The 17,449-nt window shown below is 49.6% G+C and overlaps 1 protein-coding gene across 2 annotated transcripts in view; it reads left to right on the forward strand.

Annotated features, from left to right (window-relative positions):
• LOC128701667 (soluble guanylate cyclase 89Db-like) overlaps positions 1-17,449 on the forward strand; it is a 38,400-nt gene extending 20,951 nt beyond the window's left edge. For both annotated transcript variants that reach the window (XM_070101589.1, XM_070101590.1), the window contains 3 exons: positions 13,215-13,387; positions 14,196-14,312; positions 17,344-17,449. In XM_070101589.1, coding sequence (XP_069957690.1) covers positions 13,233-13,387; positions 14,196-14,312; positions 17,344-17,389 — 318 coding nt within the window. In that variant the 5' untranslated portion in view covers positions 13,215-13,232 and the 3' untranslated portion in view covers positions 17,390-17,449. The remainder of the gene's footprint in view (positions 1-13,214; positions 13,388-14,195; positions 14,313-17,343) is intronic.

Below are 17,449 nucleotides of genomic sequence, written 5' to 3' on the forward strand. Positions count from 1 at the left end.
CATTGGTTTTCCCTTTTTTCTGTTGCCCGGTGCAAAACACCCGAGTGGCCAACGGCAGTACAGTCAGCAGCAACAGTCTGGAAAACAGCACAACAAAACAAAAGATAATTAAACAGCAGATTTCCCCCGAAGGAACAATCAGCGGGCCCTATAAAACACAAGCAGGGGGTTTGAAACGCAAAACATTTTCAGCAGGAAAGAAACAGCTGCAATAGAGGAACGGGGGAAAAAACTGCAACACCACAACGGTAGCAACGGGCAACAGTAGCAGCAGTTGCAAACAAAACAGTAACAAAGGGCAGCAACAGCAGCAAAAAGACAGCCCCATGTCGGGATTTACTGGGGGTTTAAAGGCTGGCAGGGTGAGTACGTCTCTGTTGTGTCTTTCTACCCACCTCCTGATGACTGTCTGTCTGTTCTCTTGTCTGCCTGTCTACCCTTTCTGCCTGTCTTTTGTCTGTCTGTTTCTGTCTGTCTGTATGTCTTTTACTCCCCCTTTGTCGGGGGGGGAAGGATGGTCGAGTCTTGCCTGGGGGAGTCCCAGACCAGGCCTCATGTTGTTGGCCTGCAACGCTTGGGTGCGTTGCCGTCAACATATACCACCCCCGGCTGTTGGAGCCCCTCTGGGCCCTTCAAAGACAGCCGGGGGTCTTTGGAAATTTCCTCGGAAGGGGTCGGGCCCTTTTTACACTCATGTTAAGTCAGACACGAAGGTAGGTCTAATTTGTCTTAGTTATAGGGACCCAAACTGGAACTTTTGATCATCTGACCCGAGACCACCCCCACCCTCTACCTCTTTAAAAAACATGGTTAACCATTAGGGAAAATATCATGTCAGCATGAAAAAGAGGGGGGGAGAATACTGTGCCTTTGGAACACCCTTTTCACCCCGAGGTGGGGGGAAAATGTGCCCTTTTTGGCCCCCTTGTCACCCCGGGTGGGAGAATACTGTCCCTTTTGGGAAAACCACTTTCACCCTGAGGTGGGGGAATCTGTTGTGAACACCACTTTTACCCAGGTGGGGGAATCTTCCTTTGGAACACCCTTGTCACCCTGGGTGGGAGAAAACTGTGCCTTGTGGAACACCACTAGTCACCCTGGGTGGGGAGAAAATTGGGCCCTTTTGGGAAAACCCTTGTCCCCCGAGGGGGGAGAATACTGTGCCTTGTGGAACACCACTTTTCCTGAGGTGGGGGGAATTTTCCTTGGGAACACCACGTCACCCTGGGTGGGGGGGGAATCTGCCTTGGGGGAACCCCTTTTGCCCCGAGGGGGGAGAATGCCCTTTGGAACACCACTTTTTACCCGGGGGGGAGAAAACTGTGCCTTGTGGAACACCACTTGTCACCCTGGGGGGGGAGAATACGGCCCTTTTTGGAAACCCTTGTCACCCCAGGGGGGAGAATACGGCCTTTTGGAACACCACTTTTCACCCTAGGGGGAGAATACTGTCCTTTGGAACACCCTTTCACCCTGAGGTGGGGGAATCTGTGCCTTGTGGAACACCACTGTCACCCTGAGGTGGGGGGTCTGTGCCTTTTGGGAAAACCCCCCTTTTACCCCCGGGTGGGAGAATACGGCTTTTTGGAAAACCCGTACCCTAGGTGGGGGGAATTTTTGGGCCTTGAACACCAGCACCCCGGGGGAGAATACTGTGCCTTTGGGGAAACCCCTTTACCCCGGGGGAAACTGTCCCTTTTGGAACCACTTGCACCCCGGGTGGGAAAACTTGCCGGGAACCTTTTCCCCTGGGGGGGGGAAATACTGCCTTTTAACCCCTTTCACCCTGGGTGGGGGGAAAACTGTTGGCACCGCACCCTAAAGGGGGGAAAAACTTTCCGGGCCCCTTGTCCCCGGGTGGGGGGAATCGTTGTGGACCCATTTTCCTGGGGGGGGGAGAATCTTTCCTTTGGAACACCACTTTTCACCCTGGGGGGGAGAATTTGGGCCTTTGGGGAAAACCCTTGTCACCCTGGGTGGGAGAATACTGTGTTGGGAACACCACTTGTCACCCTGGGGAGAAGACTGTGCCTTGTGGAACACCACTTGTCACCCTGAGGTGGGGAGAATACTGTGCCTTGTGGAACACCACTTGTCACCCTGAGGTGGGGAGAATACTGTGCCTTGTGGAACACCACTTGTCACCCTGAGGTGGGGAGAATACTGTGCCTTGTGGAACACCACTTGTCACCCTGAGGTGGGGAGAATACTGTGCCTTGTGGAACACCACTTGTCACCCTGAGGTGGGGAGAATACTGTGCCTTGTGGAACACCACTTGTCACCCTGAGGTGGGGAGAATACTGTGCCTTGAGGAACACCACTTGTCACCCTGAGGTGGGGAGAATACTGCCTTGTGGAACACCACTTGTCACCCTGAGGTGGGGAGAATACTGTGCCTTGTGGAACACCACTTGTCACCCTGAGGTGGGGAGAATACTGCCTTGTGGAACACCACTTGTCAGCCTGAGGTGGGGAGAATACTGCCTTGTGGAACACCACTTGTCACCCTGAGGTGGGGAGAATACTGTGCCTTGTGGAACACCACTTGTCACCCTGAGGTGGGGAGAATACTGTGCCTTGTGGAACACCACTTGTCACCCTGAGGTGGGGAGAATACTGTGCCTTGTGGAACACCACTTGTCACCCTGAGGGGGGGAGAATACTGTGCCTTGTGGAACACCACTTGTCACCCTGAGGTGGGGAGAATACTGTGCCTTGTGGAACACCACTTGTCACCCTGAGGTGGGGAGAATACTGTGCCTTGTGGAACACCACTTGTCACCCTGAGTTGGGGAGAATACTGTGCCTTGTGGAACACCACTTGTCACCCTGAGGTGGGGAGAATACTGTGCCTTGTGGAACACCACTTGTCACCCTGAGGTGGGGAGAATACTGTGCCTTGTGGAACACCACTTGTCACCCTGAGGTGGGGAGAATACTGTGCCTTGTGGAACACCACTTGTCACCCTGAGGTGGGGAGAATACTGTGCCTTGTGGAACACTACTTGTCACCCTGAGGTGGGGAGAATACTGTGCCTTGTGGAACACCACTTGTCACCCTGAGGTGGGGAGAATACTGTGCCTTGTGGAACACCACTTGTCACCCTGAGGTGGGGAGAATACTGTGCCTTGTGGAACACCACTTGTCACCCTGAGGTGGGGAGAATACTGTGCCTTGTGGAACACCACTTGTCACCCTGAGGTGGGGAGAATACTGTGCCTTGTGGAACACCACTTGTCACCCTGAGGTGGGGAGAATACTGTGCCTTGTGGAACACCACTTGTCACCCTGAGGTGGGGAGAATACTGTGCCTTGTGGAACACCACTTGTCACCCTGAGGTGGGGAGAATACTGTGCCTTGTGGAACACCACTTGTCACCCTGAGGTGGGGAGAATACTGTGCCTTGTGGAACACCACTTGTCACCCTGAGGTGGGGAGAATACTGTGCCTTGTGGAACACCACTTGTCACCCTGAGGTGGGGAGAATACTGTGCCTTGTGGAACACTACTTGTCACCCTGAGGTGGGGAGAATACTGTGCCTTGTGGAACACCACTTGTCACCCTGAGGTGGGGAGAATACTGTGCCTTGTGGAACACCACTTGTCACCCTGAGGTGGGGAGAATACTGTACCTTGTGGAACACCACTTGTCACCCTGAGGTGGGGAGAATACCGTGCCTTGTGGAACACCACTTGTCACCCTGAGGTGGGGAGAATACTGCCTTGTGGAACACCACTTGTCACCCTGTCAGCCCCTAACTTTACTCTTGTTCACCAATTTCTATCACTGAGGAAGTTATAACAAGTTAGTGAGTTTATTTAGGTACAGATACACACAAATACAGTTACATTAATTATCTTACATAGCAGCATATGTGTAGATTACTCTCCAGGATAACCCAAAAAACTCAGAGTGGCTTATTTACATATCAAATCTGCCCACCTTCCCAGTAAGTCTATTTTGAACAGATTTCGTGACCAATTACGCCGCCTTACACTTGCTGAAGGATCTTGCAAGGTCAGTTTACTACTTGTGTATATGACGTGTCTTGTAGTGTGTCAAAAGGGGACGTATATAAACAAACTTAAGTCAGTTTGGAAAATAAACTGCAGATGCTAGAGCTATGCTCAAGTGCGGCCAGCAGTAAATAGCCTGGTTGATCAGGCCCTGATACACAGGGAGGCCTGGTCGTGGACCGGGCCGCGGGGGCTTTGATCCCCGGAATACCCTACAGGTAGATTCCAGGTGAGTGTACTCGACAGCCAGTGTTTTGTCTTACCTGGCCCATAGGACTGACACGGGCTACACGGCCCATAGGACTGACACGGGCTACACGGCCCATAGGACTGACACGGGCTACACGGCCCATAGGACTGACACGGGCTACACGGCCCATAGGACTGACACGGGCTACACGGCCCATAGGACTGACACGGGCTACACGGCCCATAGGACTGACACGGGCTACACGGCCCATAGGACTGACACGGGCTACATGGCCCATAGGACTGACACGGGCTACACGGCCCATAGGACTGACACGGGCTACACGGCCCATAGGACTGACACGGGCTACACGGCCCATAGGACTGACACGGGCTACACGGCCCATACGACTGACACGGACTACAACGGCCCATACGACTGACACGGACTACAACGGCCCATACGACTGACACGGACTACAACGGCCCATACGACTGACACGGACTACAACGGCCCATACGACTGACACGGACTACAACGGCCCATACGACTGACACGGACTACAACGGCCCATACGACTGACACGGACTACAACGGCCCATAGAGAGAGAGAGAGAGAGAGAGAGAGAGAGAGAGAGAGAGAGAGAGAGAGAGAGAGAGAGAGAGAGAGAGAGAGAGAGAGAGAGAGAGAGAGTACAAAGAAGTCATTGTATATTTGCTCTTCGTATTTCATGAAGGTAGGAAGGAAGAGAGGGAGAGACGTGAGGCTTATCATGCTCTTCCCTGAGTGTCTAGAGCTTCCGTGGAGAGATGACAGGCGTGGGAGGGAAGGATGGAGGGAGGGGAGAGGAGGGGAAAGGAGGGGAGGGGAGAGAAGAGGGTGAGGGGTGATAGTGTTGCTACAGCTGAGGGTTGCTTCCTTCACTCTAACACACAGACAAGCAGATTCCGTCACTGTCTTTGTCTCTCCGTCACGGTTTTAGTCCTCCCGTCACTGCCTTAATAATAATAATAATAATAATAATAATAATAATAATAATAATAATAATAATAATAATAATAATAATAATAATAATAATAATAATAAGAGTAAGGTAATGAGGATAACAAAAAGATTAGGTGATGAAAGATTGGATATCAGATTGGAGGGAGAGAGTATGGAGGAGGTGAATGTATTCAGATATTTGGGAGTGGACGTGTCAGCGGATGGGTCTATGAAAGATGAGGTGAATCATTGAATTGATGAGGGGAAAAGGGTGAGCGGTGCACTTAGGAGTCTGTGGAGACAAAGAACTTTGTCCTTGGAGGCAAAGAGGGGAATGTATGAGAGTATAGTTTTACCAACGCTCTTATATGGGTGTGAAGCATGGGTGATGAATGTTGCAGCGAGGAGAAGGCTGGAGGCAGTGGAGATGTCATGTCTGAGGGCAATGTGTGGTGTGAATATAATGCAGAGAATTCGTAGTTTGGAAGTTAGGAGGAGGTGCGGGATTACCAAAACTGTTGTCCAGAGGGCTGAGGAAGGGTTGTTGAGGTGGTTCGGACATGTAGAGAGAATGGAGCGAAACAGAATGACTTCAAGAGTGTATCAGTCTGTAGTGGAAGGAAGGCGGGGGTAGGGGGTCGGCCTAGGAAAGGTTGGAGGGAGGGGGTAAAGGAGGTTTTGTGTGCGAGGGGTTTGGACTTCCAGCAGGCATGTGTGAGCGTGTTTGATAGGAGTGAATGGAGACAAATGGTTTTTAATACTTGACGTGCTGTTGGAGTGTGAGCAAAGTAACATTTATGAAGGGGTTCAGGGAAACCGGCAGGCCGGACTTGAGTCCTGGAGATGGGAAGTACAGTGCCTGCACTCTGAAGGAGGGGTGTTAATGTTGCAGTTTAAAAACTGTAGTGTAAAGCACCCTTCTGGCAAGACAGTGATGGAGTGAATGATGGTGAAAGTTTTTCTTTTTCGGGCCACCCTGCCTTGGTGGGAGACGGCCAGTGTGATAATAAATAAATAAAAATAATAATAATAACAATAATAATAATAATAATAATAATAATAATAATAATAATAATAATAATAATAATAATAATAATAATAATAATAATAATAATAATAATCTTTCTACCAGTATATGATACAACTTATACAGACCATAGCTGGCATCAACGACATACTGTTATATAGAAAGTTCCTTGTTATGGGCAAATTAGGTTAATTTTGTCCCCAGGATGCGACCCAGACCAGTCCACTAACACCCAGGTACCTACTACTGGGTAAACATGGATATCCCGTAACGGGGATCGAACCCCGGACCTCAGTGTGTAAGGTGAGTGCGCCACCAACCCAGCTACGGGGTTTTTAATATTATATTGTGGTAACATAGCTTCCTCTGCAAGCTCTATAGAGTGTTGTAGAGTCTTAGACGTAGAGCTGAGAGTCTTCGAAGGGTTTAGAGAGTTTATTTAGGTACAGGTACACATAAATATACTTACAGATTAGCCATGGTAGGGAAGGCCAGTCATGGTAGCTGTAACTAATGTGTGGTAGTAGTCATGGTAGGGAAGGCCAGTCATGGTAGCTGTAACTAATGTGTGGTAGTAGTCACGGTAGGGAAGGCCAGTCATGGTAGCTGTAACTAATGTGTGGTAGTAGTCACGGTAGGGAAGGCCAGTCATGGTAGCTGTAACTAATGTGTGGTAGTAGTCACATGGTTTGACAAGGTTAAGGATCCCTAGCTTTATTGACAAGCTATTTACAGGTTAAGGATTCCTAACTTTATTGACAACCTGGAGGTTACCTGGAGGTTATTCCGGGGATCAACGCCCCCGCGGCCCGGTCCATGACCAGGCCTCCCGATGGATCAGGGCCTGATCAACTAGGCTGTTACTGCTGGCCGCATGCAGTCCAACGTACGAGCCACAGCCCGGCTGATCCGGCACTGACTTTAGGTATCTGTCCAGCTCTCTCTTGAAGGCAGCCAGGGGTTTATTGGCAATTCTCCTAATGCTTGATGGGAAGCTGTTAAACAGTTTTGGGCCCCGGACACTTATGGTGTTTTCCCTTAGTGTACCAATGGCGCCCCTACTTTTTATTGGGGGCATTTTGCATCGCCTGCCCAGTCTTTTACTTTCGTAGGGAGTGATTTCTGTGTGCAGATTTGGGACCATTCCTTCCAAGATTTTCCAAGTGTAGATTATGATATATCTCTCCCTCCTGCGTTCCAACGAGTACAAGTCAAGTGCTTCCAAGCGTTCCCAGTAGTTAAGGTGCTGGACAGAACTTATACGTGCAGTAAAGGATCTCTGTACACTCTCTAGATCTGCAATTTCACCTGCTTTGAATGGAGATGTTAATGTACAGCAGTATTCCAGCCTAGAGAGAACAAGTGATTTGAAAAGGATCATCATGGGCTTGGCATCTCTCGTTTTGAAAGTTCTCATTATCCATCCTATCATTTTCTTTGCACGTGCGATCGTGGCACTGTTGTGATCCTTGAAAGTGAGATCCTCAGACATTACTACTCCCAGGTCCCTTACATTATTTTTCCGCTCTATTGTATGGCCGGAGTCAGTAGTATACTCTGTTCTAGTTATTATCTCCTCCAGTTTTCCATAACGGAGTAGTTGGAATTTGTCCTCATTGAACATCATATTGTTTACCGTTGCCCACTGGAAAACTTTGTTTATATCTTCTTGGAGGTTAACCGCGTCCTCAGCAGATGACAGCCTCATGCAGATCCTAGTATCATCCGCAAAGGATGATACGGTGCTGTGGCGTATATCTCTGTTTATGTCTGATATGAGGATAAGGAATAAGATGGGGGCGAGTACTGTGCCTTGTGGAACAGAGCTCTTCACTATGGCAGCCTCCGATTTAACTCTGTTGACCACTACTCTTTGTGTTCGATTTGTTAGGAAGTTGAAGATCCATCTCCCCACATTCCCAGTTATTCCTTTAGCACGTATTTTATGGGCTATTACGCCATGATCGCATTTGTCAAATGCTTTTGCAAAGTCTGTTGACAAGCTAAGAGCTGTTACCTACATCAGCTCATTTGTAAGCCTTTTTATTGTTATGAGACATACAAGTAGGGAACAGGATGAAGTTGGAGCCATCTGTGGGCCAGCATTTTCATTTGATCAACTGACTTTATCTCGTTGACATCATTATGCTGTACGAATGTGTTCCATACTCGAGTCATCCTGGGTATGTATGATCTCAGATGGAGTGATGTTCTGGAGAAGGGTACAGCCAGAGTGAAGTTGCTGCTTTCTGCCCGTCTTGTGGCATAAAACCTTGTTTCATGCTGTCCTCGAAGTGGATCCAAGTGTGGTATTTTGACAATATTGGCCTTGTACATAACAGTAAGGCCACCCACATCCCTCCTATGTTGAAGGCTCTGCTGAAATGACAGATCTATCCAGGATGGGTCCAGGCGAGAGATGAGACGTCTTGCTCTGTTCTCTACTCTGTCAAGCAGTCGCAGATGAGAGGGGGGGCAGGCAAACCAAGAAAGTGGAGCATACTCAAGGTGTGAGCGTACTTGAGCCTCGTACAGGATCTTGCAACCCCTACTGTCAAGCAGATGCGAGATACGGCGAAGTGCTGTAAGCTTCCTGGCTGCCTTGTTTGCAAGATTAACAACATGGTTCTTCATGGTTAGTTTGGAGTCAAATTTCACCCCAAGGATATCAACTTCTTCTCCAGGTGCCAACATCCTCCCGTTCATCCTTACTACTGCACCAGCATTACCATCATGGTGCCTAGAGACGATCATCATTTGCGTTTTCTCAGGTGCAAATGTTACTTGCCATCTATTTCCCCAAGCTGATATAGCTCTCAGCTGGTGATTGATGTAGCTCACTCTTTCTCTCTCTCTCTCTCTCTCTCTCTCTCTCTTTCTCTCTCTCTCTCTCTCTCTCTCTCTCTCTCTCTAAGGATACAGTATTCAGGTCTTGTGTTAAGTCAGCATCATCCATCATCATCTCCCTCAATCTTTCTCCCTCACTCAACTCCTTCCTCCATTCTTGAGTGCTGTCTTGTGTACCCTAACCTTGATCCACCCCCACCACACCCCCACCACCCCACCACACCCTCACCTCCCCACCACACCCTCACTACCCCACCACACCCCCACCACCCCACCACATCCTCACCACCCCACCACATCCTCACCACCCCACCACATCCTCACCACCCCACCACATCCTCACCACCCCACCACAACCCCACCACCCCACCACACCCCCACCAATAACACAAGTGGGGTGCCCACAACCAAGGTATTGTGGAGGGTGGAAGTGGTAGACGATTGTACAACAATGACGCCACACACTTCCCCTCACTCTCCCCTTCCCTCTCCCCTCCCCTCTCCCCGCCCCTCTCCCCTCCCCTCTAACTTCCCCTTACATCCTCTCCTCCTCCCTCCCCCAATCCCAGTCCCTACCCTCCGCTCCACTACCCACTTCTTCCCCTTTTAAATCCTTCACAGCATCTCAGAGAGTGAGTCAGAGAGAGAGAGAGAGAGAGAGAGAGAGAGAGAGAGAGACAGGTGGGATTGTGCCTTATACAAGACCACAGACCTACATCCCTGCAGCTGCCTCAGTACCCTACCTCTCTCAAGGGCAGGCACCTTACATACCCTACACACCCACCACCTCAAGCTGACCACTTCATCATGAGGAGCCAGTCTATCAGCATCCTGTCGGCCAACATTAGAGGTTTCATTACTAATGTTGGAGAGCTCACACATAGCTTTGTGAACACTCGACGTCCCGACATGATAGCTGTTGTTGAAACATTTTTGGATGACAGGACTCCAGAAAATTTTGCAAGAATTGCTGGCTACACCTCATGGATGAGAAGAGACAGGCAAGGGCAAGGAGGTGGTGTTGCTGTGTGCTTCTCTAAAAGTGTTCATGCCCAGCACATAGATGTTGCCACCCCTACACATCTTGAAATGATGTTCTTCAAGCTCTGTATAAACACTAGTACCTCTGTACTAGCATGTGCAATGTTCAGACCTCAGTGGCAACATGCAGACCCTATCAACTTCCTAATGGAAAATACTGACTCCCTTCTGCTACAACACAACTGTCAACATATCATAATTGTTGGTGACCTTAACCAGCACCTTATACAGAGGGACTTTGATGACCTTCTTGCAGTGTTTGACATGAGAAACTTTGTTGATTTCCCTACTCATATCTCTGGCTCCTCCCTTGACCCAGTAGTGAGTGATCTGGCAGAAGGCATAGTCACTTGTCAACCCCTCGGCTACGTTGGATCGTCTGACCACAAGGCTGTTTTTACCACACTTAAGATCCCAACAGAACGAGGTGAGGAGTCCACACGCACAACCTGGCTATGGGAAAGAGGTAATTGACCAGCCCTTTGCTCTGAGCTCGCCACCACTGACTGGAATGCTCTTCTCCAAGGGGATGTTGACAACCAAGTGAAAGCCTTCACTGGACATCCTTAATCTACAACAAGAACACATTCCTCACCGGCAATATGTGACGAAGCCTACAGATCAGCCTTGGTTTGGCTTTCGTTGTAGAGAGGCTGCTACTGCTAAATACAAAGCATGGCGAAGGTATAAGAGACATCCTACCACCTATAACAGGAACTTGCACATGCAAGCCTGTAGGCATATGGGTGATGTTCAAAAGTGGGCCATTGCTAAATGGGAGGTGGACACTAAAAGAAAGTTAGCATCAGGTAGGGTAGGCTCCAAAACCTGGTGGTCCCTGGTCAAGGACAGACAAGGTTATCTGCCTGATGAACTTACTCCACCTCTAAATCGACAGGATGGGACCACCTCTACTAGTAGTCAAGAGAAGGCGGACCTCTTTGCTGAACACTCTGCTACCAAAATGCAAGTTCCTGATCCAGCAAGGGACCCTCCTTGGCTAGCTGCAAGAACTGTGTCAAAACTGTCAGTGGTGACAATAAGGCAGGAGGAGGTGCATTTCCTACTTAAATCGCTTGACCAAGAAAAGGCTGTGGACCCAGACAAGTTGAGCCCAAGATTGTTGAGAAGATGTGCAGACCAGCTAGCAGCACCTCTAACTCGCATCTTTCAGCACTGCCTAGTACAGTGTAAATGGCCCTCTCTATGGAAAGAGGCAAATGTAGTCCCTGTTCACAAAAAGAAGAGCAGAGCAGAAATCAGCAACTACAGACCAGTGTCACTCCTGTCAATCACTGGTAAGATCCTTGAGACAATAATCTCAAGACAAATGACAGAGTTTTTTGACTACCACTCACTACTTTGTGATCGTCAATATGGCTTCAGGAAAGGTTACTCTTCTGCTGATCTGTTGTTAAACCTCTCCACTAAGTGGCACCAGTCACTGGATGAATCCAAAGTCAGCTGTGTGGTAGCACTGGACATTGCTGGCGCTTTCGACCGGGTGTGGCACCAGGGCCTCTTAGCAAAACTTCAAGCACTGGGAATTGCAGGCTCTACGCTATGTCTCCTCAGTGATTACCTTCATGGTAGATCTCTAAGTGTAGTTCTCAATGGAACGGAATCAGCAAGACATCCTATTGGGGCAAGTGTTCCACAAGGAAGCGTGCTGGGTCCATTGTTATGGAATGTCTACTTCAACGACCTTCTTCATCTCATCCCAGAATCACATGCATATGCAGACGACTGTACACTGACATTCACTTATCCAAGAGAAGAAATGCCAGGTGCTCTAAGCTACATCAATCACCAGCTGAGAGCTATATCAGCTTGGGGAAATAGATGGCAAGTAACATTTGCACCTGAGAAAACGCAAATGATGATCGTCTCTAGGCACCATGATGGTAATGCTGGTGCAGTAGTAAGGATGAATGGGAGGATGTTGGCACCTGGAGAAGAAGTTGATATCCTTGGGGTGAAATTTGACTCCAAACTAACCATGAAGAACTATGTTGTAAATCTTGCAAACAAGGCAGCCAGGAAGCTTACAGCACTTCGCCGTATCTCCCATCTGCTTGACAGTAGGGGTTGCAAGATCCTGTACGAGGCACAAGTACGCTCGCACCTTGAGTATGCTCCACTTTCTTGGTTTGCCTGCCCCCCCCCCTCTCATCTGCGACTGCTTGACAGAGTAGAGAACAGAGCAAGACGTCTCATCTCTCGCCTGGACCCATCCTGGATAGATCTGTCATTTCAGCAGAGCCTTCAACATAGGAGGGATGTGGGTGGCCTTACTGTTATGTACAAGGCCAATATTGTCAAAATACCACACTTGGATCCACTTCGAGGACAGCGTGAAACAAGCTTTTATGCCACAAGACGGGCAGAAAGCAGCAACTTCACTCTGGCTGTACCCTTCTCCAGAACATCACTCCATCTGAGATCATACATACCCAGGATGACTCGAGTATGGAACACATTCGTACAGGATAATGATGTCAACGAGATAAAGTCAGTTGATCAAATGAAAATGCTGGCCCACAGATGGCTCCAACTTCATCCTGTTCCCTACTTGTATGTCTCATAACAATAAAAAGGCTTACAAATGAGCTGATGTAGGTAACAGCTCTTAGCTTGTCAATAAAGCTAGGGATCCTTAACCTGTAAATAGCTTGTCAATAAAGCTAGGGATCCTTAACCTGTAAATAGCTTGTCAATAAAGCTAGGGATCCTTAACCTGTAAATAGCTGTCAATAAAGCTAGGGATCCTTAACCTTGTCAAACCCTGTGTAAAAAAAAAAAAAAAAAAAAAAAAAAAAAAAAAAAAAAAAAAAAAAAAAAAAAAAGAGAGAGAGAGAGAGAGAGTCAGATAACAGACGCCTGACTGCGTCTATCCACGTTACTACTATCTATCTATCTATCTATCTATCTATCTATCTGTCTATCTATCTATCTATCTATCTATCTATCTATCTATATATATATATATATATATATATATATAAGTAATACCTGCTCCTCCCCCTGCCCCCTGCCCCCTGCCCCCTGCCCCCTGCCCCCTGCCCCCTGCCCCCTGCCCCCTGCCCCCTGCCCCCTGCCCTCAGGCTGAGTACGGAGAGGTGATGTGGGACATGATCAAGGAACATGCCGGCTGCCGCAACGTAGAGTTCAACATCCATCACCTGTACTCTGATTCACTCTTCCGCAAGCTGGCTACCGCATGCGCCCACTTCACCCGCCAGGGCGACGAGAACGACCACCTCAGATTCTTCGGCAGGTGAGTCTTGACTAGGTGAGTCCCCTAGCGCTGAGTACTGTGTCCCTAGCACTGAGTACTGTGTCCCTACCTATCAATATTGTATCCCTAGCACTGAGTACTGTGTCCCTAGAACTGAGTACTGAGTCCCTACCTGTCAATGCTGTATCCTTAGCACTGAGTACTCTGTCCCTAGAACTGAGTACTGAGTCCCTACCTGTCAATGTTGTATCCCTAGCACCGAGTACTGTGTTTCTAGAACTGAGTACTGAGTCCCTGCCTCTCAATATTGTATCCCTAGTAAGTACTCTGACATCCATGGTAAACCGGCGTCAGAACCACTCCTGTGTCCAGGGTTTAAAACCCTCCCTCCCAAACCCCTGGTTGTTTCTAGACTCCTTCCCTCACTCCTGGTAGTCCCTAAAGTCCTTCCGTCACCCTCTGGTGGTTCCTAGAGTCCTATCCTCACCCCCTGGTCTTTCCTAGAGTCCTTCCCTCACCCCTTGGTAGTTCCTAGAGTCCTTAACTCACCCTTGGTCGTTCCTAGAGCCCTTCCCTCATCCCCTGGTTGCTCCCAGAGGCCATCCCTCACCCCCTTGTCGTTCCTAGAATCCTTTCCTCACCCCCCTGGTTGTTCGTAGAGTCCTTCTCTCACCCCCTGGTTGTTCCTAGAGTCCTTCCATCGCCCCCTGGTTATTCCTAGAATCATTCCCTCACCCCTTGGTAGTTCCTAGAGTCCTTAACTCACCCCCTGGTCGTTCCTAAAGTCCTTCCCTCACCCCCTGGTCGTTGCTAGAACACTGTGTTGACCTGGACGTGTCTTCCCTAGGTGCTTCGTTAGGTACTGCAGCCACTACGAGTATGACAAGATGCTGAGGGTGACAGGCAGACACTTCTGTCAGTTCCTGAAGGAGATGGATAATCTTCACTCACAGATGAGGTTTGGGTGAGTTACTAAGGCAGTGTGTTACTGAGGCAGTGTGTTACTGAGGCAGTGTGTTACTGAGGCAGTGTGTTACTGAGGCAGTGTGTTACTGAGGCAGTGTGTTACTGGGGCAGTGTGTTACTGAGGCAGTGTGTTACTGAGGCAGTGTGTTACTGAGGCAGTGTGTTACTGAGGCAGTGTGTTACTGAGGCAGTGTGTTACTGAGGCAGTGTGTTACTGAGGCAGTGTGTTACTGGGGCAGTGTGTTACTGAGGCAGTGTGTTACTGAGGCAGTGTGTTACTGAGGCAGTGTGTTACTGAGGCAGTGTGTTACTGAGGCAGTGTGTTACTGAGGCAGTGTGTTACTGAGGCAGTGTGTTACTGAGGCAGTGTGTTACTGAGGCAGTGTGTTACTGGGGCAGTGTGTTACTGAGGCAGTGTGTTACTGAGGCAGTGTGTTACTGAGGCAGTGTGTTACTGAGACAGTGTGTTACTGAGGCAGTGTGTTACTGAGGCAGTGTGTTACTGAGGCAGTGTGTTACTGTGGGGGGTGTTACCGTGGCAGTGTGTTACTGTGGGAGTGTGTTACCGTGGCAGTGTTTCCAAAGGCAGGGGTTACTGAGGGCAGGGGTTACCTGGAAGGGGTGTTACCGTGGGGAGTGTTACTGTGGCAGTGTTACTTTAGGCAGGGGAAAAATTTAGGGTGTTACTGAGGCAGGTGTTACTGAGGCAGTGTGTTACTGAGGCAGGGGTTACTGTGGCAGTGTGTTACTGAGGGCAGGGTTACTGTGGCAGTGTTACTATGGCAGTGTGTTACTGAGGCAGTGTGTTTCCGTGGCAAAATGTGTTACTGTGGCAGTGTGTTACCGGGGAGTGTTACTGGGCAGTGTGTTCCCTGGCAGGGGTTAAAACCGTGGGGTTACCGTGGGGTGTTACCGTGGGAGTGGTTACCGGGGAGTGTGTTATTTTGGCAGGTTACCGGGGAGTGTGTTTTCCGTGGCAGGGTGTTTCTGAGGCAGGGATGTGGCAGGGGTTACTGTGGGGTGTTACTGTGGCAGGTGTTACTGTGGCAGTGTGTTACCGTGGCAGTGTTACTATAAATGTGTTACTGAGGCAGTGTGTTACTTTTCAGGGGTGTTACCGTGGCAGGGTTACTTGTGGCAGTGTGTTACTGAGGCAGTGTGTTACTTTAGGCAGTGTGTTACTGAGGCAGGGGTTACTGAGGCAGTGTGTTACTGGGCAGGTGTTAGTGGGGAGGGGTTACTGAGGCAGGGTTACTGTGGCAGGCATTTGGCAGGTGTTACTGAGGCAGGGGCGTGGCAGTGTGGGTTTCTGGGCAGTGTGTTACCGTGGCGGGGTTTCCGGGGGAGGGGTTATTTAGGCAGTGTGTTACCGTGGCAGGGGTTACTGAGGCAGCGTGTTACCGTGGGGAGGGTTACTGTGGCAGGGGTTACTGAGACAGTGCTTTTGGGGGGTTACCGTGGGGAGGGGTTTCTGAGACAGGGTTACTGGGGGCGTAGTTGCTGGGACAGGGGTTACTGAGACAGTGTTTATGGGGCAGTGTTTCTTTTGGCAGGGTTACTGTGGGTGTTACTAATGGCAGGGGTTACTGTGGCAGGGGTTACTGAGGCAGTGTTACTTTGGGGGGGTTACCTGGGAGTGTTACTTTTTGGCAGGGTTTTCTGAGGCAGGGTTAAAAGGGGAGTGTTACTCATGGGTGAAAACCGTGGCAGTGTGTTACCGTGGCAGGGTTTTCCGTGGCAGTGTTACCATTTGGGAGTGTGTTACTGTGGGAGGTTTTCTTTTGGCAGGGGCCCCTGAGGCAGGGGTGTTAAAAGGGGGCAGTGGGTTTCTTCAGGGAGTGTGTTACTGTGGGAAAGGGTTTTCCATGGCAGTGTGTTACTGAGGCAGTGTGTTACTGAGGCAGTGTTACTATTTGGGAGTGTGTTATCGGCAGTGGGTTTTTCCCTGGCAGTGTGTTACTGAGGCAGTGTGTTACTGTGGCAGGTTACTATATGTGTTACCGTGGCAGGTTACTATGGCAGGTGTTACTGGGGGGCAGGTGAAAAAAGGCAGGGTTACCGTGGCAGGGTTTCTGTGGCAGTGTTACTATGGCAGTGTGTTACCGTGGCAGGTTACTATGGCAGGGTTACTGAGGCAGTGTGTTATGTGGCAGGTTACCGTGGCAGGGGTTACTGAGGCAGTGTGTTACTGTGGCAGTGTGTTTCCGTGGGTGTGACTGAGACAGGGTTACTGGGGGAGTGGACTGTGGCAGTGTGTTACTGTGGCAGGGGTTACTGCGGGGGTTATTGGGGGCAGTGTGTTACTGTGGCAGGTGTTACTTTAGGCAGTGTGTTACCGTGGGTGTGTTACTGTGGCAGTGTGATTTAGACAGTGTTTAAAGGGCAGGTGTTACTGGGCCCGTGTTTACTGAGAAGTGTCATTGGGGGGAAAGTTGCTGTGACAGTGTGTTACTGAGGGCAGTGTGTTACTGGGGCAGTGGTTAGGGGGAGACAGTGTGTTACTGAGGGTGTTTTCTGTGGCAGTGTGGGGTTTCTGAGGGTGTGTTACTGAGGCAGTGTTACTGTGGCAGTGTGTTACTGTGGCGGGTTTTCTTTAGGCAGTGTGTTAATGAGGCAGCGTGTTACTGAGGCAATGCGTTACTGTGGCAGGTGTTACTGTGGCAGGGTTACTGAGGCAGGTGTTATTTAGGCAGTGTGTTACTGAGGGGTGTGTTACTGAGACAGGGTTACTGAGGCAGGTGTTACTGAGGCAGGTGTTACTGAGGCAGTGTTATTTAGACAGGGGTTACTAGACAGTGTGTTACTGAGGCAGGGTTACTGAGGCAGGTGTTACTGAGGCAGTGTGTTACTGAGGCAGTTGGGTTTCTGAGACAGTGTGTTACTGAGGCAGGGGTTACTGAGGCAGGGTTATTTAGGGGTGTTACTGTGGTAGTGTGTTACTGAGGCAAAGGGGTTACTGTGGAGTGTTTACTGAAGGGGTGGCTGCCCTCTTGTGGTATAATAAATTGTATTTATATCCGTATCCTCAGATTTCCGAAGATGAAGTCACCTTTTAATGGTAGTGGGGGGAAATGACAAAGGGAAAGGGGCCTGTTTTCCACTGACTGTCGACCAGACTCTCCCATTACCTAGTTG

Source organism: Cherax quadricarinatus, chromosome 78, assembly GCF_038502225.1.
Source record: "Cherax quadricarinatus isolate ZL_2023a chromosome 78, ASM3850222v1, whole genome shotgun sequence".
Classification (NCBI taxonomy): domain Eukaryota; kingdom Metazoa; phylum Arthropoda; class Malacostraca; order Decapoda; family Parastacidae; genus Cherax; species Cherax quadricarinatus.